This window comes from Periophthalmus magnuspinnatus, chromosome 10, assembly GCF_009829125.3.
Source record: "Periophthalmus magnuspinnatus isolate fPerMag1 chromosome 10, fPerMag1.2.pri, whole genome shotgun sequence".
Taxonomy (NCBI): domain Eukaryota; kingdom Metazoa; phylum Chordata; class Actinopteri; order Gobiiformes; family Gobiidae; genus Periophthalmus; species Periophthalmus magnuspinnatus.
This window is the reverse complement of record NC_047135.1, coordinates 32175384-32201420: the sequence shown is the minus strand read 5'-3', so window position 1 is coordinate 32201420 and position 26037 is coordinate 32175384. Positions and strand designations below refer to the sequence as shown.

At 40.5% G+C, this 26037-nt stretch overlaps 1 protein-coding gene across 3 annotated transcripts in view; it reads left to right on the top strand.

Moving 5' to 3' along the window:
• Positions 1 to 26037, top strand: part of drp2 (dystrophin related protein 2) — a 103469-nt gene that overhangs the window by 33221 nt on the left and 44211 nt on the right. For all 3 annotated transcript variants that reach the window (XM_055224748.1, XM_055224747.1, XM_033974653.2), the window contains 3 exons: positions 17758 to 17914; positions 25003 to 25123; positions 25496 to 25607. In XM_055224748.1, the coding sequence (XP_055080723.1) occupies positions 17758 to 17914; positions 25003 to 25123; positions 25496 to 25607 (390 nt within the window). The remainder of the gene's footprint in view (positions 1 to 17757; positions 17915 to 25002; positions 25124 to 25495; positions 25608 to 26037) is intronic.

The window sequence follows — 26037 nt, the reverse complement described above, 5'->3', positions numbered from 1 at the left end:
GTGAGAAAGATGATGATGATGATGATGGTTTAAGTCTGTCCATGAATGTGATTGCAAACGTTTTCATTAGAGTCTATTTTTAGTTTATTTTTTTAAAGTCTATTTATTTTTTTTTATCTTTTTTTTTATTTTAAGCTATTTATCTATTATCTTGTTTTATTGCATGTACCATTTTCCTTCTGTTCTTTAACTGTGCGGTGCAATATTGGAATTTCCCCACTGTGGGACTAATAAAGGCAGATCTTATCTTATCTTATCTTATGTTTCTGAATGTGATTAGTCTTCTGACATATTGAACAGAAGCACTGGATCATTTATAGCCTACTTCCCATGTGTTTGCCATGTGTTTGATTATATATCAGCCCTGTCCATAATGCCTGACCACTTGAGATAAATAAGCTGATATTTTAAGCAGCATATTGAGTGAAATTCAACCATCTGTGACTTGTCTATAAAAATGTGTGGTAGTGGGAGGAGGAAGACGCTTCATCTTTAGGCTTCCTGCATTTGACAACACAATGAAGTAATTACTTAAAGCCATCTTGTACAAAAATACATATTGCGCTGGTGATGGCTGCGTTAAATCACATCCTGACACATAAAGTGGTCTAATTGCAATTTTGTTACCCATAATTTGCCCAGGGGCGCTAATTGCTTCAGATTTCCTTTCACGTTCATTCCAGCCAGCGCTCAGGGATGTGTTAATAGCTTCTGTTTGTATTGGATCACTGGGCTTCTGTATTGTCCGCAGTGCGTGCTGTCAACTCCAAATAGACGAGCTCATTAATGGTGGCAGTCTTCATACACCTGTGAAGTGTTGGACTCCCTCATTGTTTTGTTCATTGTTTTGTTTTGTGTTATGAGACCTTTTCAGATTCGATTCTCACGCACTTCAAACAATGGTATGGAAATAGACAGCGTAAATGCCCGAGTGGGTCATTTAACCAATTTGCAGATCCCTGGTTCAGTTTATATTATGAGCATAGACTGTATAAAGATGTGGACTGAGTGAGTTTGACGTCACCCACAGCGTTCGGCTCCAGTCAAATGAAGCTCAGCGAGTGACTTTGGAGACGAATACCATATTTGGAAGTCCGGCCGTGAGTATCAGAGCAACGAAAGAGCCAATATGGAGCAAAGCTGTGGAAGATAACGCCCCCTTCCCGCCTGCACCTCTGGTTTAGGAGGGAGCAGGCACTTAGCAATGCTGTCAATCAAACCTGTTGCTAACGCTAGTAAGAGTGACCTCGGGGAAAGAAGGCAGCTGATTTGTCTCTTATTAATGTTCATATGTTGAGGTACGGACACAATGGTGAAATAAAAATACCAGAATCAAGATTTACGAAGCGAGGGTGCCACAGTTTTCTTATGTAAAGTGAATTGGAGCCAGTTGATGGAGAAGTGCGCCCATGCTCACTCACAGGTTAGCTATGTACATTTACACACATGGACAAAATTTTTGGTACGTGTCGGTTAATGAAAGATAAACTCACAATGGTCACGGAAATTACTTGAATCAGACAAAAGTAATAATAAATAAAAAATTCTATGAAATATAACCAATGAAAGTCAGACACTGCTTTTCAACCACGCTTCAACAGAATTACTTAAAAAAATAAATTGTGAGTTTTTCTTTCATTAACCGACGGGTACCAACAATTTTGTCCACGTGTGCATATACGAGGGTCATTCAATAAATTAGGTGAATTTTTCAGTATAAGGACTTTTAATACAGATAGAAGCTCACTTTTTTTATTTTATTTTATTTTGTTTTACTTACCATACACAGTTGACATTCTCCTTAATCGCCAAAACTCTCAAAGTTTTAGTTTTTTTTTTATCTGCAAAAGAAATTAAATCCATTTGAAAAACAAGTAAAAAAAAAAAAAAATCTGTATTAAAAGTCCTTATACCGAAAAATTCACCTTATTTATTGAATGACCCTCGCGTATACAGGTTAAGCCGATATCCTGGTTGGGCTTTTAATTGCCTCTAATAAGATATTTTATTTACAGCCTAGAATGCCTCATAATATTTAAACTTTTATTCAAACTGAGCCGTTCAGTAGTGATGTGAAGGATAACACTACACTGGGAACTGAAAAAGCTGCATAAGTGCATCCCTAATAATAATTTGTTCAGGTAATATAAAAATCTATATAACTGTGTTTCCTCATCATTAACTTACTCTGAGTTGTATTTTTATGCGTGTTTTAATCATCCTGTATTGTCCTATGATTGATCCCCGCCCACTGCTCTGTTCTTTATAGCGATAATGAAAAAATGGTGAAGGGAAACAGCTATAACATGGTTTAACTGCTCTGACAAGGAGATTTGCATAATAGGTCCACTTTAACAAAATGTAAATGTAAATTGATATACATATGTTATAGTTTATTGCTAAAAAACTGAAAACAACATATGTCTTCATTAATGTTAAACTTATAGTGAGAGTGGGAGCCTTCGACTTGTCTCCGCTGGACCATAGAGGCTGCTGTGGGTGGCTCTGTGGAATGCTACAAATGTATTAGCTGCATGTCTTAGATAACTGCAGAGCCAAGCGCCCACACCAGCGTCTGTCTGTGGGAGCTCGCTTCAACAGGCCCCTTTGTTTCTAAACTCCATTGTTATTCCCATTCATGCCATAGACCTGGACTCATGGGCTGAATCACCAAAAATAAATACATGCTTTTACATTTATATAAGCAATTATATAAACAATTCATGTTTGTCTTTAGAATTTCGTATTAAACTTTGACATCCCTAGATCCTTTAAGGGCCATATTATGCTATTTTCTGATTTGTTATAATGTTTCCTCGTCACAAACACACCTGGAGTTGTGTTTTGTTTCATTCACTGAGTTCTTCTTTCAAACAAAAAACACTCTGTTCCACCTTGTGATGTCATCATGTGGCAATACAGGAAGTGCTCCACTGTGTTTTTAAACTCCATACACCTTCGCTAGAATCATCTGGGTGATTTCAGCCCTGAAATTGCGATTCTCTCTTGAATTAAAGGTAAAAGGAGCCGTTAACTTGAAAACTACCACTTTGTGACATGACAAGGTGTAGCAGAGCATTTTTGCATGGATGGATGGATGAAGACCAATAATAAAGAGTTACTAACACGTGTGAATGAAACAAAACACAGCTCCACGTATGCTTTTGAGGAGGGAACAACCTTCTAACATGGCTTAAGCTCACAAGAGTCATTTTTTTTGCAATATGGGGCCTTTAATGTACATTTTTATTCACTTTTTATTCATTTAAAACAGTAGAAACAGGTCCTTTTACCTGTGCAAAACTGCTAAACTCCAAGCGGCAGATTCTCATGTATTCATTTTTATTGCTGAAAAAACAATAGCTGAACATCACATACCAAAATATTGTCCTTATTCGCCCCGCCCCCTTTTGCGTCTAATTGCTACTAAACCACACTTTCTTTGTGGTGGCACTTTCGGTTAAGCGCGAATCCCATTCATTTCAATAGAGAATTTGGGAAAAGTTTTGTCGTTAAAATCTGATCTAAAGTAGGTTGATTTGTGTAAAACATTCTACGTTCATGTGACACATCAACACCGCACTGATTCTCTGGGAGGTTTTAAAACAGCTCTGTCCCTGTAGAACTTATTTGTCAAGATCGTCAGCCCCCTACAAAATAATACAACCTGAATGACGATGGTGGCGCCCACAGCAACGTCCGGAGTAAAGCGAATATTCTTTTCTGTTTAGATCTACGTTTTGTGTGCAATCCCACTGATTCACATAATTCGTTACCACAGTTTAATTATTACAACAGTCATCCCTCCTCTAAGCGCTCCCTCACCTGTGCTCTCCATATTGGCCTTTGGTGCATCTTTGCCCTACTTTCTCTATGTATCCTTGGGCTTGTTACACTTGACTGGCTTCAGGTTTTAATTACATGTTAATGATCCGGGCATAGGCTCAACTGCAGAGCCACAGAGGTACCGATGTAAGATGTGTACGCGCGTCTGTTTATATAAGGCCAACTGTAGCCATCAATCTTCATACTCTCAAACAAATTGCTTTTCCTTGCAGCTGCCTGAAAATCACTTTGATATTCAATAGTGGTTTAGCGCAAAGTGAAAAAGACTGCATTTGTTGTGGAGAGGCCTGTATCTTCACAGCGTTTCACCGTGGGCCCATTCACTGCCTATTTGGGTTTCACCTGTAAGGCTGGAGGTTAATTGGTTAGAACAGCCCCTAGGTGTTGATGTTAGCGTGCGTGCGTCGTTGTGTTGATCATGACGACATTAACGATGGAGCAGAAATAGAAAAAAAACAAAACGATTTTACAGTGATGACGTTTATGAACGAGGCGGCTCTTAACGTGAACGGTTGCATCCAGATCTCATTTTTCAAAACAGACGATTCTTTTTCTTTCTAATTTGTCTGCATTTTCATACTGATTAACACTGAACCACGAGTGAGAGCTTTGTGCACAAAAAAACATATTTGACATCATAATAGCAGTCAGTTTTAAAATGATTATTATTGTAGTGCAACTTTTTTTTTTAGATTCTCCATAATTCCAAAGGGTAAACGCACTCCTACTCTCAGTTTGAAACATTTTAAACACATTTAAGCGTTCTCACATCGGCTTCTTTTGAATGACTCTTTTAAATGATTCGGATCCCATGAAAGAGCTGAAAGTCGCATCACTAAACATGTCTAATACTTTTAACTATCCGTAGGTTTCAGAGTGACAAAAAATATGCACGGTTGTCATAGCGATATATACTGTTTTCTAATGGGAATCGAATTAGAGCCAAAAGTGCGTGCATGATCACTTCCTGTTTGGAACGTAGCGGCTAGCAGGTTAGCTATATCCATTTGTATGTACAGTCTATGGTGTAGACAAAGGAAAAGGACTATATAGAAAACAAATGAAATTAATTTGTTGTAATGACTGACAAGGAGACCAAAGATTCAGAACTCAGGTGAAAAGTTTATTTACAGAGAATATAATGCAAATGAAGGTAGATGGATCAGAGAGTTGAGAGCGGGGTTGTTTGCAGTAATCTTTGAGCGGGTCGTGGGCAGCGGGGTCAGAGATGAGGTAGCCCCGTGCCAGTCGAGGTGAACTGGGTCAGAAGGTGTGAGGTTTGTGCCGGTTGTGGAGAGCTGGGTCGGAGGCAGAGGAGCTGAGCGGGTCCAGGGAGCGGGATCATGAGACTGAGCCAAGCGGGGCTGTACGGTGGGTGTCAGGTCCTTGGTCCCTTTGTCCTCCCCAGGTGCAGCTTGATTAGTTAGATTAGATTGGTGTGCATGGCAGGTGTGCATGGGAGGAGCCCGAATCTCCACCCAGCCCCTGGCCCTGACACAGAAGGGAGGAACAGCACAAGAAAAACAGGACAGACTGGGATCTTGAGAGAATCAAATGAAAAACACTTGCTAATATTCTTGTTTTGGGGCCAACACACAATTATCTATTATCAGAAGCCTTTAGTTTGATGTGGAAAATGATTATGACAAAAATTCCATCATAGTCAAGGTTCAAAAAGTCACATAGAGCCTGACATGACTCCTCCGGGAAAGTCCATCAGAATGGTCTACTCCAGTAACGGCAGGTGAACCCTCCATGGCCTAATTTCATCCAATCTGAGCTTTTTTCACACACTCTATCCATTTATGTTTAAATCGATTATCCATTACAGTGCGGGGGTCTGTGCATTAGTTCTGTTTGTTAAAAAAAATAAAAAACTGCATGAAGGTCACAGAGGCACATAGGCCTTGGCACATAATGGAATTCAGATGGAAAAATACAAGCAAATATTCATGAACATTATTTATTTATATGGAATTTGTCAATATAGTGGAAAGTCTAGAGAGGATAGAGCAGGAAGTGTAGTTATAGTATAGTTTATAATGGCATGAGTAGGACTGGATGATATAGTGTTAAATATTGATCGTGGTCTCATTCCTGTGACAATATACTGTTTTGGTAAAATTTACATATTGTGACATAAGTTTTCTCTTGAATCCAGGTCCATGCTCAAACAATTGGACGATATAGTGATAAAAATTCACATTCACACCTTCCATTGCTGAACCTTGATGCAATGCTGAGTGGCAGGTGAATTTGACCAATCACAGTCACGTATTAATTTTCCAAAAGAAGAAGTAGAAGAAGAAGACGTTCGTTTCTTCTTCAAGGCGATATAAAGATAGTTGGTTTACATGAATTGTGATCAAATCGAATTCATCTGGCTCTAAGAAAACCCATATGCAAGGTAAATTATCACATTTTTATATCGCGCTTTTCCACTTTCAAGGCTTTATATCAAGGAACCAGTCACACACACACATTCATACACCACTCTATGCAGGAGGGTTAAATGTCTTGCTCAAGGACGCTAACCTAACGCTAACCTCGCTAACCTTCGAATCAGAGGAGGAACACTCTACTAATTGCACCACTCTTGCCCATAAGCATGTGTTTGGTTGACTATTTTACTTAAGCAATGTTATTTTGCTGTAACAGGTATAAGTAATTTGTATTAACATGTTATTTGAGTACAATTTCAGGTACTTCCATCATGTCTGCCTGCTGTAAAAATGCTTTCGTAGGTTTTGTACCACTGCTTGCTTCATGAAGGACAATGCATAGATTCAGTCTCCTATGGTTGTGGCTCTTCTTTGAGAATATACAGCTCACGGCAACTTGATCGGTTTCCAAAAGTCGAGAACAATTGTGCTTTGGCTTCTGACCAGTGAAGGAATAGGCGAATAGGGCAGGCCATTTATATTTCGTTGAGGGCATTTTCAGGCTTGTTTTATAGGGTCAAATAAAGTTTTTATGGAGGAGGATGAGCTGGTTTACACAAAGCGATACAGCAGAGAATGTTAACTGGAAATCCCTGGAAAAGGACAAGATAAGTGGATGTTTTAAACCTATATCCAAAACAAAGATTGTAAAGTAATACTTGTGTTTTATAAAATAGTCTGTGCAATCCCTCATTCATCCAGGATTGGTCTGTGGTGGGAAAGGTTTCAAAGGGATTATCTGGACAAGGAGGAGCTCTGACTACAACTTTAACTGAGACAATCCCTCTTTAAACAAGGATGGTGGGTTTAGAAACAACTTACCTTTAGTTTACAATAGCCTCTCCAAACCTTGGTCCAAAGCACAAAGCCTGACAAATGCTAATCAGTCTTGAACATATAGTGAGTCATTCAATTTTCCTTTGAGATTACTTAACAACACAGCCCCTCATGTATTTCACAGACCTCCCGCTGTGTCGACTGTTGCTGTCTCCATAATATTCCTCTATACTGGCAGAAAGTAGTATCATATGAAAAAATGTGATTCATCTCAGCGTGGGTTAATTATAGCACTTACTCACAAGAGGATTAACTTCCTGCGCAAGAAGCTGTTTCCGATTTTGATTCTTAAAGCCACAACACGTTTTTGAAATGGATTTGTTTAAATTTGCTTGTAACTGCTTTTGGTCGATAAGGAATAGCATTGTGATTTCTGGTAGAGATAAGTGAATAATATATACTCAAACGCCTTTACAATTATGAATTAACTCCCTACTCCGCGATGGTAAGCTCTGTGGCATGCATGCAGTGGACGAAAGAGGTTCAAAGTGCTAGATGGAAGAGCGTCGTAACCACTGAGCCACTGCCGCCCAAATAATAATATGCACTGAATAATGGTGACATATGTACGAGCGCAATGTGTGTTGGAACCAGGACAAATGGGCAAGCCTGAGCGAGCTTAATTAGTACTACATTTCTGCTCAAACAACTAGGTCCTGCCTTGTACTGATCTATCTCTTGGAATAAACTTTCCTAGATCTGCAAAGATTTAAAAAAATGTGCGGTTACAGAAAACAAGTAGACAATAAAAAGTATTCCCTGGAAATATCACAAAAGATGGCAGTTGAAGAAACGCTTTAGGCTGTGTATTAGTTCGACTTGACTGCATAGTCCCAAAAGTGCCACATGTATTGTATTGTGATTTGTGACCCTCAGCAGGAATCCTCAGAACACAGAAAGTGACTTAAGCCTGGTGAACTCAGACGTCCTGTGTGCGGTTTGCTGTGTTCATACCACATTATTTATTGATACTGAGCAGATTTTTACTGTAGACGTTTGAGACAGGCAGTGTAAGCTTTCATTTGTGCGCAGCATGCTCGGTCAGGATGTCAGGTGTCTGGGGTCAGCACTCCACTCTCGCTCTGCCGATTGGACTCCAGCTTCTTCGCAAAACAGAAGTTGCTCTGGACTTTCAAAAGTTGTCAGATTTTGTGCATTATCAGTTCGCTCCACATTCTGTAGCTACAGCTGGCCTCTTGTGAAAATGACAGGTGAAACTCTCATCATCAAGTGCAGTCAGAAGCGTCATAAGTGTCATGCGTAACCTCTGGATACATTAGTTATAAACAAAATACTGTAGAATATTTAAAAGGGGGGTATTATTAATGTTGTTTCCTCATTTAGATGTTAACTACAAGATTCAGTCCAATGCTCAGCCCACAACCCACGATCCCACACGACACTTCTCCATAAATATACAAAAGAATGGCAAAAAACAAAACACTACAGCTTCACAAACCTGGTTCAATGTGCAGTAGTTTCATTAGCGGAATGCATGATGTTAGGAATGTTGTAGCGGTCTGAAGGAGGAGTGCAGAGAGCAAAGGGAGAGTCAAAAACAAACTTATAAAACATGTTAATACGTTGTTTTCTGTGAATTTAGCAAAACAATAAAAGGTAACATGGTGATTTAAATATGTTCTGTGCGAGCAATGAATACCCCAAATCAAATACCCCTCTTGAGTATGTTAACAGTATGTACATTGTAATTAAAGATTAGGTTCTCATCCTAAGTAAGAAAAGCAATAGTCCTCTCTTTGTAGTTTTTTTTTAATGATTTCATAAAGTCCCAAAATCACTGAACAGTTTAGCTCCACACTAGCACAAAGAAAATTGTACTTAAGATAGTGGCTCAACTCACTGTAACTTAAATGCCAAACCTTACCCTATAACTTTTTTATGAAGCTTAAATCCAGACAGAAAGTGCATTGACTCTTGCATTGATTCACTCCCGACGTCTCTCCCCTGAGTTGTGCAAATACAGACACCTTTAGCATTTGTATCCTTTTAACCAAACACTGCTATGTCAACATGGCTCAGCGCTTCGTGACGGCAGCAGAACATCCTCACCGCTGACAGGCAAGGGCAAGAACTGGGAGAACTCAACCGGGGATCAAAGCCTGCGGGCGACCCAGACGACCCAGCTGTGTGATCTAAAATGGCACAGGTCACCAGCCATATCCTTAAACTGTTTTTTTTCTGCAAAACTACAAATATACCGTATACATATCCCACCGGGGGGAAGATCCAGGACACGCTGGAGGGCCTATGTCTCTCTGCTGGCCTGGGAACGCCTTGGGGTCCCACCGGAGGAGCTGTCTGGAGTGAGGGACGTCTGGGAGTCCCTGCTTAGACTGCTGCTCCCGCGACCTGGCTCCAGATAAGCAGAAGAAAATGAATGGATGGATGGATGGACATATCTCTTACTGTAGAAATAAGACCAGTGCATCTTAAGTGTTTTATCCTCCAGGAACCAGGAAGTGCAGGAACTTAGCATGCTAGTTGTTATCTCTGTAATTCCTCATTCGTCCAGGTATGATCCATAGTAAAAGTAAAATTTTAATCTATCAAGTGGACAAAAAGTTGTAGGAGTGAAGACGTTTGGCTGCTCATCCAAGTCGTTTCTTCACTTCTGGTCAGATTCCTGTTGAACACTGCCTTATCTCTAACACACCTGTTGATAGATATGTTTTTGTGTAGCAAGCTAGCTTTTCTTTTTTTTACTATGCTAGTTGTCAGCATTATCATGATGGCCAAACACCTCTCTGGTCTCTGGAAGTTGTGAAAAGTCCTTATATTAATTGCGGTAAATTATCAGAAAGCTGGGAATACGATGAGTGATGAAAACATTTGAACCGCTGCAAACAGTTTTTAAACACGCAAGTTCTGTTTTTCACGTTTTGAAGTCAGAATAAATCAGGTACAGCCCTTTTAAGTAATCAGTGAACAGCACTCCAGACGTCTCCCTTTAATCTTTTGGGGCTGATTGGGGAGGATGATTCATTCTTGACTCTGCTATTTACTAGAGAAGCTTTAATTAGCATCTAATTGGGTTTTCTCACCTGAGAGATTACGGAAAGCAAGATTGAGATTTGTAAATTAAATGTTGGAAAAAAAACTGCCTTTGAAGCAATAAGTAACTTTTCTGTTGGGGGTCTACCATCTGTTTCTGTCTCTCTAGCGGTAGTGTGCGGTGACTTTTACGGGTTGACTTGGGGTAGACAAACATCAATATTTAGTCGGTAACAGTTTAATAATGCCGCTTTTTATACAAACTACATTGCAAATTATTATATATGTGCACTCTCTAGAAATCTCCTCAGATGTCCAGTTCCTCCACGGGTTTATTATGGGTTTATTCAGCGCCGTTTGAGCCCGCTGTGGTCCTCAATATGCATGTGCGCGCCTCTCAAACAACCGCCTCGCTCTCCGGTTGTAAAATCCCATGTTTAGAGCGTGGCACGGCTTGGTCTCCGTAGCACAGAATAACAACACGAGTTAATGAAGCGTGGACGATGCAGTCTGCTAAGTGACCAGTAGGGTGTACTAAAGGACTCTGTCAATTCAATCATGCGTCAAACAGGCAAAAGTGAAGGTAAAATGGGATTATTTGGATATAATTTGTAACTATTTAATTTCACTTTTGACATGCGATGATTTTAGGTTTTATTGGGCAAGCGCTGTTTGCCTTGATTGCCCTGACGCACACCACTGCTCTAAGGAGTCATTATTTGGTCTGAAATGTCTCGTAGCATCTCCATGGAGTTAGACAACATTAATGCCACATCTCTATGAACACAAAAAGTTACATAGTTCACCTTTAAAAGCAAAAATGTCTTCATGTTTTTTTGTTTTTTTTTACCTTGACACCAGCAGATGCTTCTACCTGGCTTCATGTCCTATGCTAAGGACAAAAACAGGAAGTGCTCCGCCAGCCACACAGTCACAGTGTCCCATTAGTACATTGTTATTGATTTTTCAGAGGCATTGTCATCAACCCTGTCGGCTGATATCGAGCAGCCGGAGATAGGGACACACGCTCAAATGCGCAGCAATCACGAGCTGTTTGTGCTACGCTTCTTCCAGACAGAAACATGTCACAGCGGCATGGGCCAGTGCAATTGACTACATATATCACTGACTTATCTAAAACATCATAAAAAGGACTGATCATGTGTGTCAAAACCTTTGTAGCGACTGTGGATGAGAATGAGCTGATACAGAGCTCTCAACACTGGCAGCGTTTTTAAAGCCTGAAAACACTGAATGTGAGGGTCAAATATGACACAATGTTTAAATAAATAACACTTTTATATTGAGGTTTGTTTAACTTTTAACTTCTAACTTCAAATGAAATGTTGTGTGAGTGTGTTATGTGTATAGTGACTGTGCTTGGTGTATAGTGAGTGTGTTGTGTGTATAGTGAATGTTTTGTGTGTGTATAGTGAGTATATTGTGTGTATACTAAGTGTGTTGTGTCTATAGTGAGTGTGTTGTGTGTATAGTGAGTATATTGTGTGTTACATTTGCTTTGTTCGATTCTTTCTTCTCTTTTTCCTGCCCTGTTGACTGTTTTACATCAACCTGCCGTTGAAATTTGCCACGTTGGCTATAATCGTTACATATTTACATGTTTAAATGTTCATCAATTGTGCCACCCCTTTACAAATAAATACAAATAAGAAAAATAAGAAATGGTTGCAAAGATTCATATGCATTCTTGAATCTTGAATGTACAGCTTATGGTATCGGCTTGAGCAGCAGAAGAATTGGTGGATTTTATAATAAGGTCATATTCATTAGTTTAACATTAAAGGCTACATACTTTTTCTTATGGTGGTATCATTTTCTCAAAACACCTGTTGGTCTATGCCCTGCAGACCTTTAAATATTACTCAAACTAATAACTATTTCCTTCCCTAATCTTTGCATTCGTCATTGACCTTTCGCTGTGAATAAGTTCAGCTTCGATAGCATTTTGATTCATCCTGTTAAACCGAGTAAAATAACCTCCTTGTGCAATTGAGAAAAATTTCACTGAGGAAATCCGTCGTATCACATGCCGTATGGAGTTTGGAGATCACCTTCAGTTCACTGGTTTGGTCGTATCATGTTATATGGAAATTGCCTCTCAGTGGATATCAATCAAACAATACAGATCAATGTCCTTACTGTGATGCTGTTAAAGAGATCTTTCCTGCTGTGACATGTAGGACTGAGGACAATCTCTCCATGCCTTGGCGTTTCCATTACAGTGCAGCCGGTGCGCTATTTGTCTCTGGCATTGTGGGTAATGGAAACAAGGGCGAGGGCGCTGTGCTGCGGTGTGCGTTTGTGTTGGAGAGTGGGATATTGAAGCTTTGGTGGGTCTCTCTCTAAAGTGCAGTTCTTTGACAGGTGGCCTAGGACATTTGTATCCCAGGTTTGGTCTGATGTGCTGTTCTGGATCAAAAGCTTCTATGTATAATGTGGAAAATGCTCGCTAGTAGGACTGTATATGCTCAAAAGTATTGAAAACTGCAACTAAACAAGCACTTTGAGAGAGGAAGCTTGTAGAGCACTTCCAAAGCACTGCTCCTGTTTTGCAAAAGTAAAGATAATGTGCTAAAACCCAGAGCGATTGGCTGGGAGCTGGAGATATTTGTCACAGTGGGGGACGGGGGGGGCACTGGACAAACTGCTCTCCATCAGGGACGACAGAGAGCAGGGCTGTAATCGACTGAAGACATTTTTGGGGCCTCATTTATCAAGAGTTTGCTCATGTGATAAACAGCTAAACACGGTAAAAGTGGAGCAAAAACACAACACTAAAGAAGACGCAGTGCAGACGTAATTTTGCTTCTGTGAGTAAATGAATATGCAAAACTGGGCTTTTTTTGCCGTAACATGTGGAGAGGGTGGAGGAAATGCAAATGAAGTTGTTTAGCGGGTGCTGCTTGATTTATTACTATTACGAGAGCGGAAAGTGCATGGAAATACAGAACGCTGAGAGGCAGATGTAAACTTTTTGCATTTATTATTGATTTTAAATGCTTTACAAGGACAGATGAGGTAATAACATGTTGTTTTCAAAGGAGCGATAATAAAATATAAACTCTTTACCTGTAAATCACACACAACGCGCCCACACATTGCACACGCTCAGTTTCTACTCACTATTATTAAAATCTCACACAAAAACTATGATGTAAATAGAGAAGTACTAGTAAACTGCAGCTTCAAGAGCGAAAAGCCAGATAGGCCTGCACCACATTTACCACAATGAGTACGAGTACATGTACTTCAATTATAGTACAGTAAAATACTAATACTCACTTTTTACAGGGGTTCTAATACAGTGGTAAATTTAATTCATTTCATGAGATTTTTATAGTATAGCCTACTTTGCACTGAAATACTCATTTGAGAGGCTGTTTTAAATTTCTACTATATTCCAGTATAATTTAGATAAGTACCTTATATTTACTACTTCGTCTTGGCAGACTATGCCCCAGACAAACTGCTAAGAAGACACTTTTCGCATAGTGTCATCTTACTTTTACCACGGCCACATGGCTGATGTGGACATTCTCTTTTAAAAGCTCTGAACCCGCTTTGTTCAGTCGTCAAATGTGTTTGTCAATTACCATAAGTCACGGTGCATGCACAAGCAAAGAATCGACAGCACCACTTTGCCACATTAGCATGCTACTATGTAAACACACTGAGCTCATATCCTCTGTGAACTATAGAAACCTTAAGAGTCCTAAATATTTACATCATATTTTCATGTGTGACAGTTGTATATGATTCAATTTAAGCTTAATGTGCAGTTGTAGAGTCTTTATTAAGGTGACCATCACTATTCAAAACTGGGACACACCTGGGTTGGGACATTTGGAATAAATAAAACTGTGAAAAGAGTGGGTAATACTCTTAACTCACTTGTGGCTCAGTATGTAATGAAGTCGGCTCTTTCAAACGGTTCCTTAATGTGATCGGTTGGATCTGGATCTCATGTTTTAAAAGAGCCGTATCTTTTTCTTACTAATTTGTCTGCATTTTTATTCTAATTAACACTGAACTAACACAAGAATCAGCACAGAAACAAAAACATAACATATTTGACATCATAATAACAGTTAATTTAAAAATGATTATTATTGTAGTGCAACATTTTATTCCGATTCTGCATAATTCCAAAGGGTAAACACAACCCCACTGTCAGTTTGAAACATTTAAACACATTTAAGCCTTGTTCATTTCTCTCTGTGATTAGTTTGTAGCTAAAATGAGTTCTTACATCGGCTTCTGTCATAAATAAATAATAAAAGAGCCGGTCTTTTGAATGGCTCTTTGAAATGAACAGATCCAAAAGATTCAGATCCCATAAAAGAGCCGTCAAAGTCCCATCAGTAATGAGGGACTTCTGTTGGTGTGTTTTTATGCCTTTTGCTCAAGCGCAGTTTTCTGTATTTTAGCTAAACAAATGGCAATATATTCCGCTCTTTACTGTTGGCAAATGATCAAATTAGTTAAAAGTAGGGACACCTGGGACATTTCTTATATAAAACTGGGACAAATCACTGGTTTTGGACACATCTGCTGGGATAGGGGACACAGGGCTCAAAACTTGGACTGTCCCGGGTAAAAAGGACGCCTGGTCACCCTATTCTTTATGGTCAACTCTCTGCTCAGAGCGTCAAATAAGACACAGCGCAGTTATAGTGGTATCGGCACCACATTGACGCATACCGATACTCAATATTTGTAACCCTAAACCAGATTAAACTGTCCCGTCACTCCCAAATCTCCAGATAACTCAATACATGCCTTGTGCTCTCCAAATATCTGCATAAAATCAAATTAAATAATAAGCTGGCTACTAAAAATGTGATTGACGAATACCTCAAAAACGATTAATCGACTAAAAGACTACAGCCCTAATAGAGAGACAAAGGAGCTCACTCTTCCACTGTGAAATATGTTAACATTCAAACCATACTCCATAAAACTGTACAACAAATGGAGTTAATATGATTAGCTGAGATTCAGGAGCAGGACCACGCCTCAACCTCCCTCTGCTCACCTCAATCACAACTCTAATTACCCAGAAGCCCTATTTATATGAGCCTATCCCAGCAAACACCGTCTGTCTCCGCTCTCTCAACCCCTCCCTCCCGCCCAGTGTCTCTTTTTCATCTTTGAGCCTGAAGACCTCACCATCTACAGAGAGAGAGAGCGAAGGGACGAGGTATGGTCCTGAATCGGCTCGACTGACCTCCTGAGACATCACCCAGTCTCATCCAGCCTCCACATCTGTTCATATCAATATATATCTGTATTGTGTACCATTGTTGTGGCGTGGTTCTTATGTAATAGATAACCTCATGTGACGTCAGAGCCTCCATTTCTACTGAGTTTCTCTTGTGTACATTTATATAATCCTATTGAATACTGTATATGGTATTTTTAACTTACATTTGGTCTTGTTTTACACGCACATATCGTAACGTATTTTCTAGCAGTGCAGCACTACACCAAACTTGTACCTTGATTTACTAATGCTAAGGTAAATAACACGTGCTACCAGTGTATATGGAATATGTGGGGGATCAACAAGACGGTATGGACGGTGGGAGATTACAACGACAGGAATCTCATGAATGCGTGACCCCCACGTAAAACACTCATCCTGTTCGACCTCGCCTAAAGTTTCTTAATGTGTAACGCCATACAGACCAGAAGAGGACCCGCCTTCTCAATTACACACACACACATACATTGGGAGACACTGTAAAATCCGTCAGTATCCACATCTCAGGGCTCTCCATCTATCCTTTCCTGAGAGTCCGTTACTTCACTTTACCTCTGTGGAACTCATTAAACCCTTCTGACTTTGTTTCAGTCTCTTGATCCTCTTTGACTCTTACACCAGAAGCGAACATTCCTACAATATACACCTATATATCTTTAAATTTTTGCATTTTTTCCTACTATTATTATTTTAAGTATACATTTATTCCATTTGTTATTTGTTATTAAGAAATGCAGTAGCCTTGTATTGTATTTTTGAGCTACCGTGTCCAAGTAATTTCCCTATGGATCAATACTGTTTGTCTAAGACTACAGAAAGCAGAAGTGTCATTGAGCCAGATGCACAAAATGGCACTGGATCCAGCAATAGAAACAATGATCTGGATTCACAGCAAGATCACCCCAATTGTAACACTTTTGCCAATTACTGTAGTTGTACAGCAAAAGCTTTCTCCGCTACGACCTACAGAAAGCATTTCCTCTGTGATCCAATTACTCCGACGTGGCGAGCTCAGGGGGCAACGGGGGGCTAAGGGACATCGTGGTCAGCTGCACACGGCTCTGGGTGTAAGGATGGACAAAGAGCCCAATCATTTCTAAAACAAGCATGCTTTCACCTTTCAATCTTTTCCTGCTTAAAGATGTTCCCCTGTGAATCTGTGACCCTTCCACATATACAGATGCACTTAGCAGCTTTCCTGACATTTTAGAATCTATATATTTTTTTTAACAGCTCCACTCCTATGATTACTTTGTCATTTAGACCAACTGTGTGTCTGGTTGGAGCCATCACTTATGAGAAAAGACTGGGACATTTTTGAGGCACTTAACCTTCAATTCAAAGTGTCACTCGTGCTGTTGTCTTTTGTCGAGCTCAGTCTTGCTGTCTCGCTTTTCAATCGGACCCGTGTAATTTTCATAATGCAATATAAATGCTATCTGGGTGCTAGCGTCTGCTGTGTAATTGAAACGCTGGGATGCTCTGACATCACACGCACCAGCTGTGAACTGATACCAGAGCGGATAACAAAAATCTGGTTGGCAGGTGTTGTCACATGAATTCACCGCAGTCATTCAAGGCTTTTCTTAAATATGCCCCTGCAGCTGTACATGAGACCAGTGCCACTCATGGACTAAGGGTAGCCGTCTGAATTCAAAGAAGCTGTATTAGGCTCAGTTGGGTTTTTGAGCTCCGTACTATATTCATTTTCATTCGTCAATACAGGTCAGGAGTTGTATCATTCATTTACACTTGTCTTGCGGCGTAGTTCTATGAGATCTATCCCACTCCAGGAAGCTCAGACCAATCAAAAGGGCCCCCCGCTTACTCTAGTTCACTGGGCACAAATGTCTACAGCTCCTTTTCCCCTGATTCAACTGAACAAATCAACTTTATTTTTCTCATATTGATTGATCATGATTTTCAATTTGATTTTGTTTCACTAAAAGCAAATGCAACTCACTTTTAATATTACTCTACCTGACACAAACTGAAAAAACAAGTTATCACTGATAATTAAAAATGACTGAATCACAAACTCGATTAAAATTTGATTAATTGCACAGCCCTATTTTGATGCTCAGATTGCCTCAGTGTAGGAATTAGACACTATTCAATTTTTTATCAGATTTGGTTACAAACTGCTTTTGTCTTCACTTTGACAGAGAGCTGCAATATTTATGTTGTAAAATGTACAGCGCAGTTACAGAGATAAAGACACATATTTACTCATGTACAAGTTTAAAAACCTTCATGAATCTGAAATGAGCATTTTGTCACATGTTCAGCGCTTGGCCTGGTGTCCCCTCTGACAGCATGTGCCTCTGTTCTTGGCAGGGTTCGACTGGAGGCCTTCTCTGACAATAGTGGGAAACTGCAGCTCTCGCTCCAGGAGATCATCGAATGGCTGACGGCCAAAGACGAGGAGCTGTCGGAGCAGCTGCCCATAGGGGGTGATGTGGGCGCTGTACAGCACCAAAGGGAGTTCCACCAGGTACATGCTGAGTCCACATCTCGCATGCAGCTCACTCCACACCTCCAGGGAGCAACAATTAGCAGTGAATCAGGCACACGCCGCTCGGCACCTGCTCGCATTGATTAAGGGCTCTTTGCTCAGCTCAGGGGAGTACAGGAGCTCCTATTTAATGCTCATCTACATACTGTATAAACCCCACAGGAGACTGAAAACATTATCTGCATGGCATGTTTCATAAGTGAACTGAAATACCCCCAACTGCCTTAACTGCCTTTTTAAAGTTAAAAATCTGACCTGACTGTGATGACTCCATTCTCCCCCTGCATAGGTAGTTTCAGTCATGGACAATGTAAACCCTAAAACTATCTTAGCTTTTTATCTCGACTGTTTGAGTTCTGTGGCAGTATACTTAACAGTATGAATAATGCACACACATTGTTCTCTTTGGTGGAATATTATGATAATGTGATCTCCAAGCGTGGCTCAAAGTGAAAGGCCATTTGGGGCAAGAGTTGCTGACAGTGTAGTCTGTGTTCCTCTGCTCCTGCCTCAGATAATACTTGTAACGCTTCAGTGGCTCAAACTGGCCTTGAAATCCATTCAAGGGCTCCTGGAGTGAAGGACACACCTGCTCATCATATCAGGCTTTACTGATCACAACATCATCTACTGTCCAATAACAAGCACAGTATAGTAGTGCATTTTAAATACACAAAGACGGAAGTGTTTAAACCAAAAATAAAGTATTGCCATGGGCCAGTAATTTTAATTTTGCATGCATAGTTAAAGCATAATTCTGTTGAACTACCCAACATGCCTTTGTGCAGAAAGCTTCTTGTTGCTGAGTTGGAGGAAGTGAGAGAAAGAGAAAGAAAGAGAGAGCGAGACAGAAAGATAGAGAGACAGAGAGATTGAGAGAGATGTAAGGGACATGGTGCAATGATTACTCATTCATGCATCTACTGAAGCCACAGCTGCCCTAGGGTAGAATAACTGAAGCGATGCTGCCAATTTGTGCCATCAACCCCCACAACCACCGGGTTATGTGTCACGAAAGGCATATGGCTTTGTAACATTCTCACGAATCAAGAATGGAGCAGACCTGTTCTGCTTATTGCTAACACATTGGCCAAGCAGATTAATTAGGACATTCTTAACATGAACAAAACCAGGATAAGGTCTGTTTAGAAATTTTAGAAATACTTTTCCCGTTGGGGGACCGCCACTTGCCACGGAGATGTTATGGTTTTGCCTGGAATTAGTCAGTGCAATAATCTCTCATTTGTCCAGTAGAACAGATTTAGTCTTCTGGACTATGTTTCAGCTGCCATTTGGGTGGATGCTGCTTAACTTTAAAATCAAACTTTAAAACACCCAAGAAAAGAATTTATTCAGAAATCAGCTGTCCCAGCAACACGGACACGTCTGCTATGAGGATTTGAGAAATGATTAGAGTTAATTAAGGATTCTTTGTATTTATGAAACTAGTCAGTGTCGTCCATTCGGGCCATGATAAAATCCAGCGTGTTCCAAGAGGCAGAATCTGATTTGACGGCAGCTTTAGGCTTCTGTGAGACTGGGCGCTAATGAGAGATTTACTAGATCACCAAGGCACAAAATTTACCACTCTGACAGTTAGCATCAGGGCTGGGCTTGTTAGCATTTTTCCTTATTGGTATAAATGTGAACATGTGAGGAAATATGATTAAGTGTAGAGAAGAAGAAAATCCAGAGAATCCCCAGTTTTTAGCTTTCAGACCTGAGCTAAATAGTTTATACAGTTGGTTGAAAGTAGAGCTGCACAATTTTGTTAAAATTTAAAATAATTTTGATTGTGATTAATCTGAAATGAAAACAGTTTTATTTTTCTATGATATCAGTTAGCTTCATGCTTGCATTTGTACTGCACCCATTTTTTTTGTTTAATAAAGTCACATTTGTTTTCCCCTAGTACAGCAGTAGTCTAAAAGCGTCTCTTAAAGTGGTCAGCCATTCTAACGTGGTCATGTTTCTCATGTTTGTGCTGACGTTTGTTTCATTTTCATTTTTTGGTTTGAAATTTTCCATCAACAAGTCATCAAGAAAACTGCACCCTTAGCTCGTCCATATGTTATGGTGAGTGTTATGGCCTTGAATTTCCCCATCGAATTCTAATGGATCTCCCAAGTTACGCATTTGATTGTAAGAAATGTGTTCAGGACTGTCTGGACGTGTACCCTGCCCCTCATAGGCAAATGTCTGTGTGCGTTGAGTAAAATCCTAAACATAACGTGAGAAGATGACCTACATTTATTCGGTAAACTGCAAGACTGAACAATCGCTCTTTGAGTAACTAAATTCCAGTAAATGCTATGGACATCAGTGTGCAGACTGAGAGAGCATGGAGCAAACAGATGAACAGGGAGAAGGAATGAAACAAAGGGGTGACCAGGGAAAACGTTAAAATAGGCCTGTGTGACTAGTTGCGTGTGTGTGTGTGTGTGTGTGTGTGCCCATAAACTCTGCAGACCACCCAGCCCATGATTATCCCATTTGTTGTTTAAAGAACTTTACAAAAGGTCAAGGTTTTTCTACTGCACATAAGAAAGATAATATGTGTCTTATAGTCTAGCAGTTAAAGATTGGATTATTGCTTAGAAGAAAATGGCTTTCCAGATATTTCAAACTAAGGGGCAGTTAGAACGCCTATAGCAATTCTCCCTATTAAATCTAAAGTCGCACCTCTGTGTATTCTCTTAAAAGCTGGCGACGGTGCCCGGTATCTCAGACCCAAATGCGTAATTACTTCATGGCCAACTTTCTCTTCTGCTTCTCTCCAGTTTTCTTAGCTGGCAATTTATAGCCCTTAACAAACAACCCGTTTTGGGACAACGTGTTATTTTTCCCTGTTTTTCCCCGCTGCTGCAACTGCAAACCAAAGTCTTGTGAGTGAAATCAGTCCAATTAAAAGTACAACTATAGCAGTCACACTTGATGTATCCTGTGGTCCCTATACCATACCAGTTCTTGTTCGTTTTACCAAATCCTACACGATGGTTCTCTAAAAGCAATTTAATATCACCTCTCGTCTCTTGCCTGCTGTTCCATTTTTAGCATAGCATTGCTTTATAATCTGCCTCTTCACCTCCCCAGTGTGCGGCCGCTCTAAAACTTCCACCAACAAAGCAGACGGGGAAATTGCATCTTAGTTTTCTATAGAGAATTAGAACGTTTTAAGAAATGTGAATAATTGATCGTAAGTGGATTTATTCTGACTTCATTTTTGCAGTTTGAGATGCGTGGGGGCTGACTGCTGCAGTGTGTGTGGTTTCAGAGGATGCATTAAAGGAGGTGATAGGGGAGCTTTTTGCAGAGAGGAAGGAGAGTGAGGGGGAAAGTGAGCGATGGATGGGATTTGGTGTGACTGTAGAATTCTCATGTGAGGAAAACGGAAATGAAAACAAATCCCTCTGGGGGAGAAATAAAATAAATACAAATTCAGAGAAGACGGCACTTAAAAAAAAATCTGGCCCACTGTCGGTAAAGTTCTTTCATTCACATCAGAGCTTACACATCACTACTACATCAAGTAAAACTAAGAAGGGTGTTAATATACTGGAAAACAGGTGAAACCATGCACAGGAGATGTTGCAGTAGTGATGTACCCTCAAACCCCACCACTTTCCTACAGTACAGGCATGACCTGTGCAGCTGAGGATGAATCAAGGACAAAATCACTTCTATTGAATAATAATAAAAAATCTAACTGAGTTCTGAGTTCAGCCATAAGACGTGTGTGCCCCTTATCACAGTTTCAGAAACCATCGGTCAGCAGAACAATCATTTGTTTAGACATTTTGAGGAATATAGGTCCATAAGCCAGTGTGATTCATGCACATGTGATGAGCCCATGTGCTCGTACCCCCTAGAGCTCATCAGGAACTACGCTCTTTCACTCCAGCGAGGGAGACCGGGGCATGTTGTCACATGGGGTAAGATGTGACACTGCATTTAAAAAAAAAAACAAAGAGTTTGATCATGAAAGTGAAATAGCAATAGTTTTCCTGAGATATCTCCAGAAAGGCATTTTTCTTAGTCACGAATAAAAAATATAACATGAACACTAATTACTTGAATGGAACTTGTTTGTATAAACAATTTGGGTATATCCTGAATGAAAAGACCAAAACGAGCTGAGAAGTTGCTCTTTTGGTTCACATGTGCATTTTTGATGTGTGAGACAAAGACAGGAATGAAAAGAGTGTGACCACATGCCCCAGTCTCCCCTCCTTGGCATGATTTATGTCCAAGTGTGTGTGTGTTTTATGTGTGTGAATGTCTGCTGCTCTGTCCCTCTTAATTGCCCTTTGGAGAAGAATACAGTCATTTGAATTGAATTGACCACAAATACAAAAACCAAAGGCACAGACGATAGAGTTAGCAGGTCACATTAACATAAAGCTAATCGCTCGGGTCATTATCTCCACGTCATATTAATGTCACCTCCTCCCGCTGGCTTCTTCTATTCCACACACAAAACGTATCTTAATCTGATCTGAAGGCCCCTGCTTTTAATGTCCCCTCAACCAAAGCCGCTGCCTTGTGAGTGTGAAATTTAGCCGGAATTAAAGTTTTAACATGACAGCTGGCTCAGGGAATCCACGGCTCAGCTCCTCTTTGGGCAGAGAAGCCGCTAAAGAGGGATGGGGAGAATACAGAAGGGAGGGAGAGAATGAGGAGAATGAGAGGTTGGGAGACAGGCAGGTTTTCTTCCGGAAATTTAGCGTTTGAAAAATGTTACACTGGTTTTGCGTGTTTGTTCTGTGTGGTGAGCTGCTGTCTCACTGGGGGCCCTCTGCTTGACTCTGCCTGCTGGGTCCTATCAGGTCTGCCCAGCTCCAGTCCCTGTGTTTAACATGCACCAAAGCACTGTTTCCGTGGTAACACACTGACAGGACACAAGTCGGCTAATTCCACCCGTAATGTAGACTCAAGTCAAAATCTGTAATCTCTTTATAGCATAAGAGGATTGAGTTCCTAAATAAATGACTTTGAGCAGTGGAGAGATCTGTGGTATTACACCTCCTGGGTTATTATGCATGACAAAGACGATTATTTTCAAATAAATTAATACAAGAGATACGCTGGAGGATGTTGGTAAGGTAATGAGACATGCCTTGTTTAATATAAATACTTAAAACTGGACACAAATTTTTATCCCTGACTTCTTCTGAATCCCTTGGACTTAAAATAGGACCATTCAGTCTCTAACTTTTCCCGTTTCATCCCCCATGCTGTGTGGTCTCTTAGGAAGTGAAAAAATGCTCTTTATCCCAATTCCCAAGTCGCGAGTCCCAATTCCTGCTCTCGCCTCCATAGTGTGGCTACTCTGATCGACCTGTCAGGTTCGCTAGGCTAGCCACACCTGCGAGGGACAGCTGATAAGAGGCGCGTCACAGTAGCCTATTTGGGTCGCGCTTCTGACAAAGGCGCCAGGCGAAACACGTCAAAGTAAAGAAAAAAAGTAGACATTCAGTAAACATTCAAAACCGCAACAATGACTTAAGGTCATAGGAAAACATGACTCAGATTCGGACACAGGCTCTCTCTCGGTGACCTCAGACTAGGGTTACACAATTTTGAAAGGAAAAAAATAATTGCGATTTTTACTTTTTGGCGAATTCGTGTTTAAAAAATATGATTCTGTTCACAGCGCACATTTCCAACACATTAATATTTGAGAGAAGACTGAAAGATGAACTTCTAAACTAATGCAATAATCCAAATGCATTTCATGTTTGCAGTGAAAAAAAAATACAGTGTCAGAAGTTATTTTCAATCAGAAGAGAGAATAGTTTAGTTTTTACAGTTAACCACCCTCACGACTCAGCCCCCACTCCCAAGAACCGTTCATAGAAGCTTGAACACGGGACATTAGTAATTGGACCATCACACAGGCCATCCAGCAGGACATATTGCTCGTAATGATTCTTTTTACCTTTGTTTTGCTTTGTGCTCCACAGTGTAAAAACTGGTCTGTAGCAGTTCCATACAGTAGAAATGACTGATCTAGAGTCTGTATACAACACATCTCCACTGCACTGCGCATGGCCTATATGATTTACACATAGGGAGCTCTGTTCAGCGAGCTCCTCTGCTGCTTTGTCTCCTGTTAATTGGACCGCCTTTGAGCACATCCCGGCCGACCATCACACCCTGTAGATTTCCCTTTGTGTTTCGCTCTGGGCTCTTAACTCAGCCATACAAACCCCTGTGTTACATCCCCACTGTTCTGTTCGTTCTGTCGGAGATCTATAGGTGGCCTGTGTATTGAAATGAACCAGCTTTGAACTCTAGTATGCGGGTGTTCTTCCCTTCTCATGCTTCTGCTGCTTCCTATCAATTTGACTGTCAATTTGAGGATGATTCTTTCTTGCGAGAACATTGGTTGAAGCAAAATGTGACTTGACGGCAGCTTGAGGCTCCAGATTGTGTTTTAATGAGAGTTTCATTGAGGTCAGAGAAAGACAAACTGTAGCACTCTCACGCAGAAACGCAGATAAAATATTCACACACTTTTATAATCATTTCAGCACCATGTAACTATTAGCTGTAATTAACCACTTTGACACTCTTTTAAATATTGCCCCGCTCCAGTTTAATGCTTGTAAACCCGTAGACCCCTCACGCTGTGAAACCACAGCCATGGTGACCTCCATTTTTCATAAACCCATATCAGCAGGTATCCCTCTGATTAATGGGTATGCTCCACTCATTCCCATTTGTTCTTATCACACATTAATCTTTCAATTATCTTTCCAATTACACTAATAGTTTGGGGTTCAGCGCCAGAGAAGAAGGTAAACTGGTCACATATAATTTTAATTGCACAGTGTGACATTTTGCAAGAATTTTGTAATCATATAAATTACACTTTGACTAATGGCATAGATTTAATCTAGCACTATTTTTCAGTGCAGTTACCGTTTATGAACACACTGTAGTGTTTGTGTAAGCACTTCTGCATATATTCAGACTTGTTTATTAATGAAGCAGTTGGTAGCCTCCAGGACACTGTTTGCTCTTGTTGTCACTGCTGTTCTGAAGTTTGCCTCTGTGTCTGCCAGGCCTTCATGGAGGATGTGAAGTCCCGCGGGCCCTTCATCTACTCAGTGCTGGAGTCCGCCCAGGCCTTTCTGGCCCAGCACCCGTTCCAGGAGCCTGAGGAGAGTCTGAGCGAGGCAAAAGGTCTGCACCCCTCACTGTCCAGCCAACTGCTGCTACAGCCAAAATATCAGACTCCACTCCGCTGTGGAGAGGTGGTCCTCCCACTCACAGCCCTCATGCAGGTGACCTGCTGCATTAGTAGTTATTACAGCGGTGCCACACAGGGAGCAGGAACTGCCCGAGTCGGGACCAATTAAGTAGAGTTCACCCACTCCTCAGCTCCATCTGTTTAGATCAATAATAAAGAGAGCAGTGTGTCTCTTCCACCCACATCTCTGCTGTGGCCCAGCACTCACTCATCTGGAGACTACTGCAACACTGTTTGACCCTCCTGTCCTTCTTTTACTCATTTATTTTCAATGAGTAGGTATTATTTTCATCTATCTTCTACAGAAGTGTCTCCGAGGCGGCGCATTCTCAATGTGAGTCGATCTGTATGGAAGCAGGCGAATGTAGCCAGTGACCTATGGGAGAAGCTGACAGCACGCTGCGTAGACCGCCACAGGTCAGACCTGCTAACCATTTATCAGTGTCTTTCATAGAAGACATTCAACAGTAGCAGGGCTGTACATAGCTGTGTAGGGGCCGAGCAAGAAGCTTCATGGGGGCCTTAGTTTGCAAAAAATGAGAGATTGCTTATCCCTTATGCACACCTATGCAACTACTGTACTGTACTGTACTGTACTGTACTGTACTGTACTGTACTGTACTGTACTGTACTGTACTGTACTGTACTGTACTGTACTGTACTGTATTGTATTTAAACATTGTATTGGTGTATTGTTATTTCTGGGGACTAAAAGTAAATTTCACATTAACATTATCTCATTTATTATTTGAAAAAAGTAAAATAGTAATAATGTATGTGCCTTCAAAATAAAATAAAGCATTATCAATTAAATGTCTGTAATATGGACCAATTTACTGTGCTGTAC